Genomic DNA, 15,087 nt, shown 5'->3' on the forward strand with positions numbered 1-15,087 from the left:
GTATTTTTAGTATATTTATTAAATTATAAAAACCATCAATTGATGGTTCTGTTCCAAGGTCATAATATTTATACATTTGTAAATAGAGTTATTAAAATCAAATTTTGTAAATATTCTGAAATTGTCTTAATAAAAATATCTGCTTCATTTAAAAATGTATAATTAGAGTATTATTTGAACATAATATTTTTAGCAATAGCGCCATAAAATTTATTATAAATTTTTAACTGTAGAGATGAACAGAGCTGTAGCATGATTTTGTGAATCTTTATTAATAAAAAATAACTGAATATTAACTGCATTAAGTAGATTCTTGCTCATTTGTGTTCTAACACAAGTAAGGTTTGCACTTATATTGGGACATTAAATATGAGAAAAAGATTCGACCAACATTGTGATGCTATAGCTCTGTGATTGTTGAACTACATGATAGGTTTATACAATTTCCACAGCTGTAGTTGCATCTGTATTATTTATTATTTTGGAGAATATTTTTGCATTGATATCGAAGTTGATATACGATATACTCCCCTGTACTGACGTATATGAATGAAATGATGTTGATTTATTATTGGATAAAAATAAAACAGGATAAAAAGAAATTTACAAACTAGACATGTTTTTCGAATAAATATTTAAAATTTATTTTAAAAATATAAAAATAATCAATTACTGTCTCTCAAAATTATTATTTATATATTAAAAACATTAAAATATTATTTTAAAAAAATTCCGGAAAAAATTAAAAAATTGCGGTATATTTTTGCGGGAGATTTCTAATTGCGGTAGTTTTGCGGGAGAGAGATGTCTGCGTGTAAACTAAAAAAATGCGGGAGTCTCCCGCTGATGGAGGGAGACATGGCAACCCTGTTTAAGACATTGAAAGTTGGGGTTGGTATTTATCGATAAACTTGTTTTTTGTTCACTATTACCCCCCCCCCCCCCCAAAAAAAAACAACTCATTAATTATTAAATTTAGTTTATTAAATTTCTACATATCAGATTAATACCATTGTTTACAATTATAAATTCATGATATATAATTTTATTTTTATAATTTAAGGTATAATATACATTTACCTCTAATATTGGTCATTAAATTATAAGATTTTAAAATAATATCCGTTCTTGTTACTGGTATTTTTAAACAGTCTTATATTTAAAATGGAGACTATCGAATATCATTTATCTATAAATTATTTCACGTCAGTTTTTTCGCGACTCCTCTTGAGAATCCTAATATTCAAAATTTTCTCGCCCCTTTTTTGGGACATCTGCCATTAGAATATATTCTTTCTTCCTTTTGTGCCACAATCAAGACAAATTGCATTTAAATTTGGATGTGGTTTTCTAACCCAAAACAATAACAAATAATTTTTGATTTCTTGCAGATAATTTTGTATGTTATCATTTTGGTTATATCCATTGGTGTAGCGATTTGAACAGCATTTTCTCATGTCAAGTCTGGAGTGTTTATTTTTAATATTTTTCATTCGTAATTCTCAACACTAATTTATCACACACTGTATTATACATCTCTTTAAAATCACACGTGTTTGCTTTTATCATTAATTTACTTATATATTCTGTAATAGTTTTCTTTTCCTTGTTCCGCTTTGAAAAATTAATATCACTCCAGCATAAAAGTTTTCTTCGAGTAATAATTTTTTAAAAATTTAATTATATCATCGTATGATGTTTCAGGTAATGTCTTCGGTAAACACACAGTAAATAATTTTGAATAAACTTCTAATTCAATATTTGCTAATAAAAACTATTTTTTGTTCTCTATTTGGCGATTGCAAAAATGAATTTATAGATTACTTTTATTAAAATATTATTCATCAGATAAACTTATATATTTTTATTATAAACTTTACATTAATAAATGTAATGACCAGAGGCGTCACTAGCCTTTACAATCTCAGGGGGCTCAAAAAAAAATTTTTACATTATTTTCAAAATTACCTTTTTTTAATAGACATTATCTAAAATTACCATTTTTTTTGACCTAACATTATCCTAAATTATCTTTTTTTAGTGGTATAAAAATATTCAAAAATTATTTTAAATATATAATACATGTTTATTAAAATTATATTAAATGGAATCCACATAACTGTGCAATAAATAATTTGCAAGGTTTTTATTTGTAATTGTTTATAATATTTCAATTATGTAAATTGTATAAAAATTCTATAAAATTTATGCAAATTGTTAAAAAATAACTCAATAACACTCTCATATTAGCTAAGGTTAAGATTTGTAATTGTTCCAAGATATTCTGGATTAAATGTAATATCTGATCTGCTAAATATTCATTTCTATAATATGATCATGGATAGTTATCTAATAATTCTATTATTATAATTAATTTAATAATAGAAATATAAATTATTATATTCAGATCAAATAATGATGCTCAATTAATCAATTAAAAAATCTTTTGATCAAAAATTATTGATAGAAGGGTGTTTAATAAACTCAACAAGATGTGATGCAATATCAAACAATTTTACCTTTTATATACACAATTTATCTAATTTTTTTTAGTAAATATGTTTCACCTGGTTTAAAATTATTGCATAATATAATATTAAAAAGCAACTGGTTTCAATCGTTTCAGACACCATTTAATTGATGATAATTAAAAAAAAAATTTATATAATATTGTTTTATTTTATTTTATATTTGATGTGAGAAAACTATATTGAATAAAAATTTGAATTATTAAAAAAAAAAAAAATCGAATGCATTAAAAATAATCTGTTTGGATGGAAGTAATATATTTGGGTTTTTCTCACATCGAAAAAATGTTATGTTTAGAAATGGCTTTCGTGAAAAGTATTTATTTATGCAGAATGTTTTCGTCAAAGTGTTGTATTTAAATACTTTTTTTGAAATTTTTTTGTAGGTACTTTAGATTCGATTAATTTTTTTGAAAAGTTGCCCAACCATGTTCTCCAGTCATCATCTTTCATATTTTAAAATACCATGTTCTCCAGTCATCATCTTTCATATTTTAAAATTTTTAGAAATGTTTTTTTAGTGTCCATTTTTTTTATAACGACAATTACATTTGTCTCATCCTTCCCCACTATTATTAATAGCAACCTGCTTACTCAAGCAAAGAATAACAAAATAAACAAATACAAAAGCCTTAGTAATTTTATATTCTCACCAATAGCTATGTCTACCAACGGACAGTTCGTTTTAGTTTTAAAAAATTTAACTCATAAATTTAATTCGCATACATCTGAGCCAAGAGAATTCCTATTCCTCAGACAGAATATAAAAATCAATATTTACAAATTTAACTATTGTTCCTTTTTAGGAACTCAATTATATTTTTCTTAAAATAATTTTTTTTTAAAAAAATCTTAATAGTTTTAATAAATGATTTTAATGATAAAAAAATTTATATAATTATGCCATTCTAAAAATATATTTTTTTACTTCTATAAAAAAAATTACTCAATTTTATTGCACAAATATTAAAATAAATAAATTCATTTTTTTTTAAAAAAACAAGATTATAAATGACGACAAAAATAGTATTTCTTGATTGACATTTTTTTTTAATAAATAATATAAATTATTAAGCTGAAATGAGATATGAGTTATTTTTTGGTATTATCTTGAGATAAAATATTAAGTGTAATCACATATAAAATAAATAAAAAAATGTAATTATATAATAATATTCTTATTCGAAGAAAAAATAAATAATATATACATTATGTAAATAACATCTAAACTTTATCATTTATAGTTTATTTTGTACATTTATTTTTTCGTCCTTTCACTTACATCGTAGTCTACAATGAATTGGCAAGCTTTGATCATTTGAATTAAATTGAGGATAGTCTTAGCAATACAAATTGGTAGTGTCATATACAACATTAGGAGCCAACATGGGATACCCATTACTATATTTATTTTAATAAAATGCACCTTTTTAAATCGTAAATTATGAGAATAAAGATAAAAATATTATTGGGAAATTTTTTTGATAGTGGTAAAGATGTCAAAACCTATAAATAAATAAATCAAAATACGACGTCCTAGCTGTTTTTCTCTCGGGGTTGTGGACCCAGTAAAATTTTAGACGGGTCTGGTATAAATGGAGATTACTATTTCCTAAACTATCGATCGACGAAAATATATAAGCTTGTTTTGTAAAAATAAGAGTAGAGAAGAAGTTTTCAATTATTTTTATTACGTCTAAAAGATTTATTGGTATAAAAATTTTAAAAACTGTAATCAAGCTAGGGCATTTTTGATTTAATGAATAAAACTACGTCAATTTTAATTTTCTATATAGCTTATTAAATATAATTTATACATCAATATATTTTGCCCTATTTCATCTAAAAATTTAATCGATAACCCCCAAAAATTAACCTTTTCAAAAAATTCTAGGCAAAATGCTCCTACCCAACCTCAGCTTATGTAGACTCTATATATATGGCTAAGCGCCATCAATTTATCCAAATAATTTCTAAAAAATAATCTTAAAAATTCCTAAATCATTTAAAAAATTTATAAATAAAAAAAAAATATATAAATTTTAAAAAATGGGTTGTCCATTGACCGGTCAAATATGATTTAGTCAATTGAGCAATATTTGACCAGTCAAATATCGTCAAATTCAAAATGTTTTTTAAGACAATATTAACTTTATTTTATATATAATAAGTAAAAAATGAATCTGTGTAATATTAAATTATATTTTTTTAAATTATAATTAATTCGCTCTCCATGGCAGAGTTTTGTTCTGATTTATATTCAATATTATCATATTTTTAATCAATCTGAGGTTATGTACTCTTACCAATTTCTTTCTTAAAAGAAGTAAAACTAGGAATTGTTAGATATTTACCATATACACTTCTCTTAATTTTCAAGGTGGGAAAATCCCATTTTAACGCTTGAGACCGAAATCTGATTGTTTTTTATGAACGTTACTGCTTTCCAATTTTGGCAATTAAATATATAGCCCCTTCGAAATTTATGATCACTTAAAATATTTTGATTATCATAACTATAAAATGTTTAATTCTTGTATTATATCACATGCTTCATCAAACTCATTATTAGTAAATCCCTTTAATTGGGAATCACATAAATAATCAACAGTGTGAGCTAGAGGTCTGAATTGGGCGAGGTTTTAGCCAGCCCGCCTATCCATTTAAGTGGGAGGGTGGGCCACATTTACATATTTTTTCCGCCCAACCGCCCACCCATCCGTTCTTTATAAAAATTGTTACAACTTTTATTTGTTATTTAAAATCATTTATGTAAATATCAAAAATAATGCTCCATGAAATTTCAACATTTTTAATGCCAATCGATATCTGAGGATGTGTTGATATCTGAGGATGTGTTGATATCTGAGGATGTGTTGATATCGAAAACATGTATTTGCATGAAAGAATATAATATCAACGTGGATGAAAATATCCACGTCAAAATTTAACAATAACAGATTGGAAGATGTGGTTGTTATTAGGGGAACCAATATTAAAAACCCAAGATAAACGAAATATTGTATTGGTATTTTTTTAAACAATATTTTGTATTTCTTGTATTGATATTGGTTTAAATTCAAATTACTAAATAAAATAATAAAAATAGTCATTTAAAACACCTGTAATTTCTAGTTTTAAATAAATATGGGAAAAAAATCATGAAGCATTACCATAAAAATAGGACTAAGAACCAACTCTCAATGAATCCAAATTCTTTTTTTAAACTAGGAACTTATTAGGTGATGTCCTAACTAAACCAATCAAATAATAAACGTATTGATTTTGAAAATTCAAAAAATATAGCAAAATGAGTATACTAAAATATAACATAACTGTCTATTTATATATAATACAGTGCAAAAGATTGATATAAATTTAATGTAAGGAAAAATAATTTTATGTCTTTAAGAAGGATCCTGCATGCGCATCCAACTTTTTAGGGATAGTATTATCATCTAGTGAACAACGTTGGTCCGTTATGACATACCGTCCTTCTGAAAACCCCAGAGCTAGCTGAGGTAGCTGGAATTGCAAGATAATCTCTGGCAATTTTCGATAATATTGGATATCTATTTTGATTTAATTTCCACCAGTCTGTTGGATTTGTATCATTAGAAATTGTGACTTCATGCACATATTTGCTTATTTCTAAGCTATTATTGTAATGACTATGTTTAACTTGATATATTTTATCATAAAAGGACAATTTTTTAGATTTATTTTCTGTTTCATTTATATGTTTAGCTGAATTAAAATTATTTCTTATAAATATTATATTCTTTGGTTAGGTATCCAATGAGAGTGTCTATACTATTATCCTTTAATAGGTGACTTGAATTTTAAACAGTGGGTCAATCATTGTTGATATAATATACCAGGTGTTTATTAAAATTATAGTATTTATCAAGTTTTGCTAAGGCAGCTAAAGAAGCCCTCTTTAAAATAGTATTAAGAATATTAATTTAACTCTCAACATGCTCAAAAATGCTGGAATATAAAGGATGATGGTTGACTGATGGAGTGTTTGCACATGAGGTCATCACTGTGGCGAATTAAATGGTTGCAGAAATTCTCGCTATATTTCTTTTCTATATTATTCCAGGCTAAGGTGCTAATATAATTTTCTTGATTGGCATTTGTAAATGATTGGTATATGTTGTCAAATAGAGTTTGAGCAATATTGCCCTTTCAACCATTTGGTGTTGAATTTCAGCGTGTTGGTATATCCAAAATTGGGTAAGGAAATTTAAGGTTGGATCAAGAAATATTTTTTCGAGTTAATAAAATTTAAATTTTTAAAAATTTTCTTATTTTTTTAAAAGCTTTATTTATGAGTTCCAAGGCGGCCATAACAGTCAAATGTATAGCATGGCAAAAGAATTTGCACACATTATTTAAATTAAAATTATCTCTTTGATTTAAAATTTTAGAAATGCTAAATTATAACTTGCATTGTCTAATGTAATACAAAAAAAATCAGTTTCAAATTTTACTTTTAATACAGAATTAAAAATATTATAAATATTAATAGAATTATGTGCTGATTTAAAAGGAATGAAATCTAATAAATGATTATTTGATTTAAAATCATTATCAATATAATGAAATGTTATGCCCATAAAGGATATTTTATTTGGAGAGGACCATATGTCCATTTTTAAGGAAGATTTGGATGTAATGTTAGAAAGTATAGATTTTAGAATGTTAAAAGAGCTATGATAATGTTTCATAATGTCTATTTTTAGTGTTTTTCTAGAAGTGAAGGGTTACAATATGATATTAAATTTTTAAAAGTGATATCCTCAACCTTTGAAAAGGCTAAGTTATTTTGAATAAAAAAGTCTCTAATTAAATAATTAAAATTAGTTTTATTTATTAATAAAAATGATTTTAATGTGTGAATTTTTTTTACTGCCAATTCTATTTGTTCACAATGTTGGGTGGATGGATTTAAGGCGTGTTCATAACCTTGGTTCCAAAATTGTGAAGACATATTTTTTTTTGCATTTATTACAAATAGCATTCTTTTTGTTATCGCAACTCGTATAAAATTCCCAGATTTTTGCTGGTATTTCGTCTTTTTTTAAATATTGATGATTGTTCTTGTTCATTATCGTTATTAGTATCATCAACATTATCTATATTTACTAACACTAATTGGTCTTCAATATCCTAAATGAATAGATAAAAATTGATATCTTGTAAAAAATTTACTTCCATAATAAAAATATACTACAATTATAAATAACACCAATATATCACAATACAGAAAAGTTAGTATTTGCACTAAAGAAATATCGGATGTAATAAGTTTAGGCCGATATAATCACCCACGATAAAAGCAAGTAATTATATGTATTTATCTATTTTTAATATTGATATTGGGATTGGTTAATATTGTATTCAAATATATCAACCAATTAGGTCAACCAATACCAATATTTAATTATATATTTGTTTATATTGGTATTGGTACCCCTAGCTTTTACAGAGAGCACCTTACCTAATGACATAACAAAATATTTAAATCTTAAAGTAGTGAGTTTTTGTACAATTTAGCAAGATTTTAGGCTACTAAGTTTAGTTTAAGTTTACCATTTATAAACAATTAATTTAAATTACTTTTTTTTATTTATTATTAATGGTTTCACTTAAATAGAGGATATATTTCAAACAAATATCCTACTTTGGTGGAAACGACAAGAAAGAGATTTATCGAAGCTATCAAGATTAAGATCTTCTTCTGAACGAGGAATTAACATTGTGGGAAGGTTTATAGATAAAAAAAGGAACGTGAGTGAATCCAGAAAATGTGGATTCGTTATTATTTTTGCATTATAATTAGAAATAATCAACAAATATTAATTTTATATTTATATTTTTTCATAAGTGTTTTATTAAAATCAAATAAATTCCTTATCAGTAATTTAAATTAAATTTTTTTTTGATTAATATAGCAATTTTTTCCTCAGGTGAAGAAATTATAAAATCATGGCATGATTGAATTATGTGTTTTCCAAATTAAGCATTTCGTTTTTTACGTAGGCCATTCCTTTGCACTTACAGCAATAAGAGTGTAAAATGTTAAGAATAGTTTAAAATTTTAAATTTTTCGTCCAAGTTATTTCTTCATTTAATATATTATTCACAATATTTTTCGAACAAATATCCAAAATCTTTAACAGCTGCTTTCAGAGCTTTCTTGCATATTTGTATTTGTTCCTTGCATTTTATTGACGATGTACATCTTGTTTGGAGGCTTTAGCAAAATTATTATATTTATTTATATATTGATATCCAATCAAATTATTAATGAGAAAATTTTTTTTTTAAATAAATTGTAACTTAATTAGATTGATAAACATGCTTTAAATACATATTATTTAATTAAATCAATATATTTATTCGCCAATAAGAGTATATGACCAGGTCACATATGCCTTTGGTCAATTGATCGAATTTGACCGTCAATTGACTGACATGCCAACTCTGAAAAAAATAAACATAAAAAAAATAATATACCAGCAGAAAGAAGCGACATTATATACTGATTGCGTAATAAAAAGAATGACTAAGCATAATAATAATAAAAATTTGTATAATTAATTTTTATAATTACTCAAATAAACGATATATGTTATATGGCGTCTACTTTCTTTAAATAAAACCACATATTTTTATTTTACATAAAAAATTCAACATAAAATTAATAAATTTAGATATATTTAAAAAACCCGACCCGGCCCAAATTTTCTTAAAAAATATTAGGCCTGGCCCGGGTCTATTTTTGCAGATCTCCAAATAACACATCATAATAACCATGTGTTTGTGTATTTTAGGAATTAGGATAGAAATATTTTATCAGGACTATAAATACATAACATAATTATAATATTGGACTTACTTCTATAAGATAATTATTTTATTTATTATAGTTCACTTTGAGCAAGAGCAATCCATGATCATTATAACCAGTTATTTAAAACATATCATTGCATAACTCCTCAATATTTTAGAATTATGAAGAATCAATCAATAATTAATTCCTATTTCAACAATGTCAAGCACAGGCACAACGTATGATATGAAATGGTGTGAAATATTAAGATCCCTAACAGATGATTATCACTAATACCCGCCATGATAGAATTATAAAATATCACGAAACTCTAAAAAATTATTTTTTTAATAAAAATTATAAAAGCTGTCCAAATATTTTGAAAGAATTTTCCGTAAATGAATTGGCGGAAGAATATTTAAGCATGGTTTCACATTTAGGAAATAGGCTGTTAATCTTAATATGCAATTGCAATCACAAGAATCTTCGTTAATAGAGATTCACAAAATTATGTTACAGCAATGTTTAACTTTATAGCTAAAAATTGATAATAAATTTTATGGCTCTATTGTTAAAAATGTCATTTTCAATGTTCTAATTAATGGCTTTTTAAATGAAGCAGATGTTTTTACTAGCAATCAAAATTAGATTTTAGTAATTCTATTTACAAATGTATAAATGCAGGGATTCAAACCGAACCCGGAGAAGAAAACCCGGATTTTGGGGGAAAAAATTTGAACCCGAACCGAATCTGAACCCCGTTTATAAAATTTTCAAAACCCCGCAAACCCGGGAATTTTATTTGAACCTGGGTTCAACCGGGTTCAGTATATTGTTTAAATTAATAAAAGATATTTGTATAATTGTAAATATGAATTGAATATTAATAATTTACTTGACATTTTATAATATTTTCAAATTTCCAATTAAGTGAAGTGTTAATAAATTTTAAACAACTTAATTCATTTACTTTTTAAATTTTTTAATTTATTCTCAAAGATTCCTAATGGTTTGTTAATAAATTTTAAACAATTAAATTCATTTACGCCATTTATTTTTAATTTTTATTCTCAAAGATTTTTAATTAGAGGAAAATGAAAGTGAACAGGTCAAAGTAAAAATTATTATATTGAATATTGTTAATTGAAATACGTCTTTAAATCTATACATGATTATGCTTTGTATTTTTAACTATATTTTGCCTATAAATAAAATAAAAAATTCATTTTTTATACCAAATTTATGTCTAATTTTTTAATTATTATTTAAATATAGAATATTTTTTTTATAAATTCAAAAAATCTTAAACCCAAGCTGAACCCGGTACCAAACCCGGGTTCAAAATATTCATGAACCGAACCCGAACCGAACCCGGGCAAATGCCGGGTACGCATCTCTGGTTGTGACCGTGGAACAAAATCAACAATTGATGGATTTTGTTATTTAATAAATATATTAAAAGTATACCTAGATTTGTTATCTTGTTTAAGGAGATTTTTATACTATCTAATTTTTTAGATTCTCCAGAATGCCCAAAATAAATGGTCTAAAAGCATTGGAAAAATGAGTATAATTTTAACGATAAATCTTCACCCGTAGAAAGAATATGCGAGCATGTATTCTCTATTACATATTTTGAAAAAATATTAACGTTACTGACTATTTATAAGAATAAATTGGGTGGGGGGGGGGGGGTAACTAAGCCCTTTCACAAATCCGAACGAAGGTCGGCACCTGCAAAAAAAAATTCTCCTGCAATTTTCTTATTTCTCCTACATTTGCCCTTCTCTATCACATAAATTTTATTGGTGAGCCGGTCAGATGTTTACTGGCCTTTGATGATTATCTTTTGCTCAATATTAATTTCACATGCTTTTTTGTGACAAATTTAAATGATAGCATTTATTTTTAAAATTTATAAACTCTTACTACATGATATATTTTTTTGCCTGAAAAATTTCTGCATGAGAATATTAAAAAATCAAAAAATAATTACATTTTTTTAATTATTTTGGCCTTGGTAATATTAATTAATACAATTATTGTGTATTAGTCGATAGATTCACATCAAGGCTATATAAACTTGGTTAAAAACCTTATATGGAGTAGGATTACCTTTATATTTAAAAATAGGAGTGTAGGAGGTATAACAGGAGTCTCAAATATACTTTTTAGTTTATGACTATTTACCAACTGCGCGTATTGTAGCAATAGTTTAATAATACATTACATGGACAAATGATATCGATCATGTAAATAATGTTAATTTACTTTTTGCAATATAATATGATAAATTACATTTGGAAATTTGTTTTTTGAAATGTTGTAAATCACGTGTTCAAAATGAACGCGTTTGTGAACGAAGTCCGCGTTCTTGAAAAAAAATAATCAACGAGATTTATTTTATTTTTGACAAACTTTAAACGTGAACGCGTTCCCTTTTTTGACAAACGCGTTTGTTTTTTTTTAGTTTGTTTAAATTTAGAAAATCTTATTTTTATAATAAAAAATATTAATTTAATATTCTAAATTTTTTTAAGAAAATGAATTTTTAAAAATAAGTAAACCCGATACTTTTTTTGACAGTAATGTTCGATTTTTGTCAATGAACGTGGAACGCGTTCGATTTGTTTTAGAAATGTTTACAGCACTAGATTTTTGTAATAATTACACTGACTCAGGTCATTGCCATATGAATATGGGTTAAAAGATTAAAGCTTGCCCTTTTACTAAATATGCCAGGTATTATGTTGGTGATGACATTACTACCCTTTATAAAATAGTATTCCATAAAATGTGCTAATATATTCATTATAAATGCATTTGTTGCAAAAACCTGATATATTAATTTGGATAAAATCTTATTAGAGTCATTTTTTAAAACTGGCCCAAATAAGGCAATTTAACAACCCTAGTATTGGCAAATCTGTGGTAACATCTTAACTTATTAAAATTGGTATATAATTACAGTGTTGTGATGATTTATGAAACATATTGATGATTAAATTAAAACCCATTTATATAAATGTTAGTTTATATTTTAATTATTTTTGCAAACATAAAAATATTTTTATATGGATGGGTTTTAATTTAATCGTTAACATGTTTCATTAAATCATCACAACACTGTGTATGAGCCTTTAGATTCAAATGATTATTCCAAATATAATTCTAGATAAAATATTAATTTTTTATTGTATTATAAAAACCATTCTAAATGTGATGAGTAAATATTAAAAATTATTTTTAATATAAATTTCAACTCTTATAATGTTATGTCAAAAATAATTTTTGATATTTAAATAATAAAAACCTTTAGGTCCCAGGTTAAAGTTTAATAAATATAAAGAGGCATAAAATAATTCATTTCCAGCACACATACAAAATAGTAACACCTATATTTTTTTAAATTTAGAATAATTTTTATTAATTACCCGTGATGAATAATAAATTTTCATAAATCGATTACCACTTGGTGAAATAGTTTTATGAGTTTTGCCAACTAAACTAGAGCTATATTTATAAAAATTTAAATTAAACTTATTAATATTTCATAACCTATATATATGTATCCAGTGGCTACATATGTCCAAGCATATACTGAGTTGAAAAAGAAAGGCCCATCTGGGATAGAATGAGCATAAAACAGTCAATAAAACTAGTGTACAACATCTATCAGTCAACATATCTAACATTGCCCCAAAATGTGTGCCTTAAAACTGTAGATAAATTAAGAAAATACAAAGATACCTTACTCTGTTTAAAATATCTGGCCGCATAACCATCAAAAGCATCTAATAATTCACTTGAAACATATAATATGATAGCTTTTTTGTAATCATAAGGCATAAACCATATAGAAAAAATTGCTAATATAATTCTGATGTAACCTAATTTTTTAAATAAAAAGGCATATAAATAAACATTTAACCTAATAAATTTGGAATAAATATATAGATATTATCAGATTTTTTGAAGTTATTGATAATGTCCATAAAATCAATAATTTTTAATTTTTGGATAAATGATATTTAGCATATGTTAATATGTTTAAAAAAAAAAAAATTAGCATCCTGGCACCTTCAATATTTTTAATTATTTTAAGGTTATTAATCGAGAATAAATCTCCCTATTAGGTTTCTCTTTACTGTCAAAAAAATGAATTAAAAGAATAAACAACGCTCCTTTGTTAAATTTATTGAAGATATTTATTTTTAATTCATGAGTATTGCTGCAGATGGCGATACCCTATAATTAATTTTCATAAATATTCTTTTTCTCTTCATCTTATTCTTGTAAAAAATTGTATAAAAATCCAAAAATTAAAAAGTGATCTTTACATTAACTTTTTCAACCAGTGCCGTTACCCTGAAAAATTTGAATAGACCACTGAATCAAAAAATTTTTTTTAATGGCTCCTTAATATGAACTAAAAATAAATTTTTTTGATTGCCCTCTGAATCATTTCTTTTATAATTCTATTAAATAATATATAGATTTAATTTTATTATTTAAAAATTAATAAGACTATCTAAATTTTTATTAAATGAATACTATTATAATTATTAGATTAGGTTAATACATATAAATTATATTTTCATTATGTCCGCTTGCAATCAAATTCTGAATTAAATAGAATATCAATATCATTCACTAAATATTAATTTAGCATCAGTTGAACTAATTGATTATTTTTATTATATAAAGATTATTTGAAATTAACAAATTTAATATTGTAATTAGCGGAGTTCAAAATCACGAATCAACTATATTATTCATTTTTGAATTTAATTACCATGCCTCTTCCTAAAAATATTTTCAAGGTCTAAATAAGTATATGAGATTTCTTTATAAAAAGTAAGTAGATATATAGTTTATAATCCTATTATATATAATTGGTTATAAAATATTAGATACACTTTTACAGACGCATTTGTCAGTTATATAATATACTAGGGATAGCCCGTCAAAAATGACGGGGAATGAGAATTTTCTTCTTACATGCTAGTTGTTACCTGTTATTTGAAAATAATAACCAATTCCTATTCTTTTTACCCCCCCCCCCTTCAATACCAATATTATTTGTTAAATATTACTGATCACTTGTTATACCTAGTATTTAATATTAAAAAAATTCCCAGGCAAAGTACTAAGCCATAATAATTTTGAAAAATTCTCCCAAGCCCAATGAAAGATCATAATAATTTTGGTAGTTGAGAACTGAAATAAAATATTTAAACAATCATAATGAACTTAAAAATACAATCAAAATCAGATTTTCATGGGCCTTGGTTTTTTGATCAGGCCGAGCCTAGGCCGGCTAAGACCCATAGTTAATAATAAAAAAATTATCAAACGTTCAAGCTTATAATAATTTGAAAAATTTTCCTCAAGCCCAGCCCAACATAATTTATAAAAATATTTTCCAAGCCCAGTCCAACTCACAAAATTATTCTCAAACCTGGCCAACCCATAGTAATTTTCAAAATTTTTTCCCGAACCAGGAGATAGATAAATTTCTAAAAACCATATCTATTTTTTGTAACGTGTGAAAGTGATTACCGTGAGATTTCGAATTCTCACACCATCAAAATCTCACGGCTGACACCGTGTGAAAGTGATTTCATGAGATTTTGATTTTTATCGCTTCAAATACATTGGGGGCCATTTAAACCATCGAAATCTCACGGCTATTCAATATTTCAAAATCTCATGGAT

At 25.2% G+C, this 15,087-nt stretch overlaps 1 protein-coding gene across 1 annotated transcript; it reads right to left on the reverse strand.

Moving 5' to 3' along the window:
• Positions 1-3,484: 3,484 nt before the first annotated feature.
• Positions 3,485-13,398, reverse strand: LOC135931479 (CDP-diacylglycerol--inositol 3-phosphatidyltransferase-like). The gene is made up of 6 exons (XM_065468615.1): positions 13,301-13,398; positions 13,125-13,259; positions 12,928-13,081; positions 12,804-12,882; positions 12,683-12,764; positions 3,485-3,929 (listed from the first exon to the last, which is right to left on the reverse strand). The coding sequence occupies exons 1-6, from the start codon at positions 13,362-13,364 to the stop codon at positions 3,787-3,789; spliced, it is 657 nt and encodes a 218-aa protein (XP_065324687.1). The 5' UTR covers positions 13,365-13,398; the 3' UTR covers positions 3,485-3,786.
• Between the last annotated feature and the right edge of the window lie 1,689 nt (positions 13,399-15,087).

Source organism: Gordionus sp. m RMFG-2023, chromosome 1 (genome assembly GCF_954871325.1).
Source record: "Gordionus sp. m RMFG-2023 chromosome 1, tfGorSpeb1-WG-v2, whole genome shotgun sequence".
Classification (NCBI taxonomy): domain Eukaryota; kingdom Metazoa; phylum Nematomorpha; class Gordioida; order Chordodea; family Parachordodidae; genus Gordionus; species Gordionus sp. m RMFG-2023.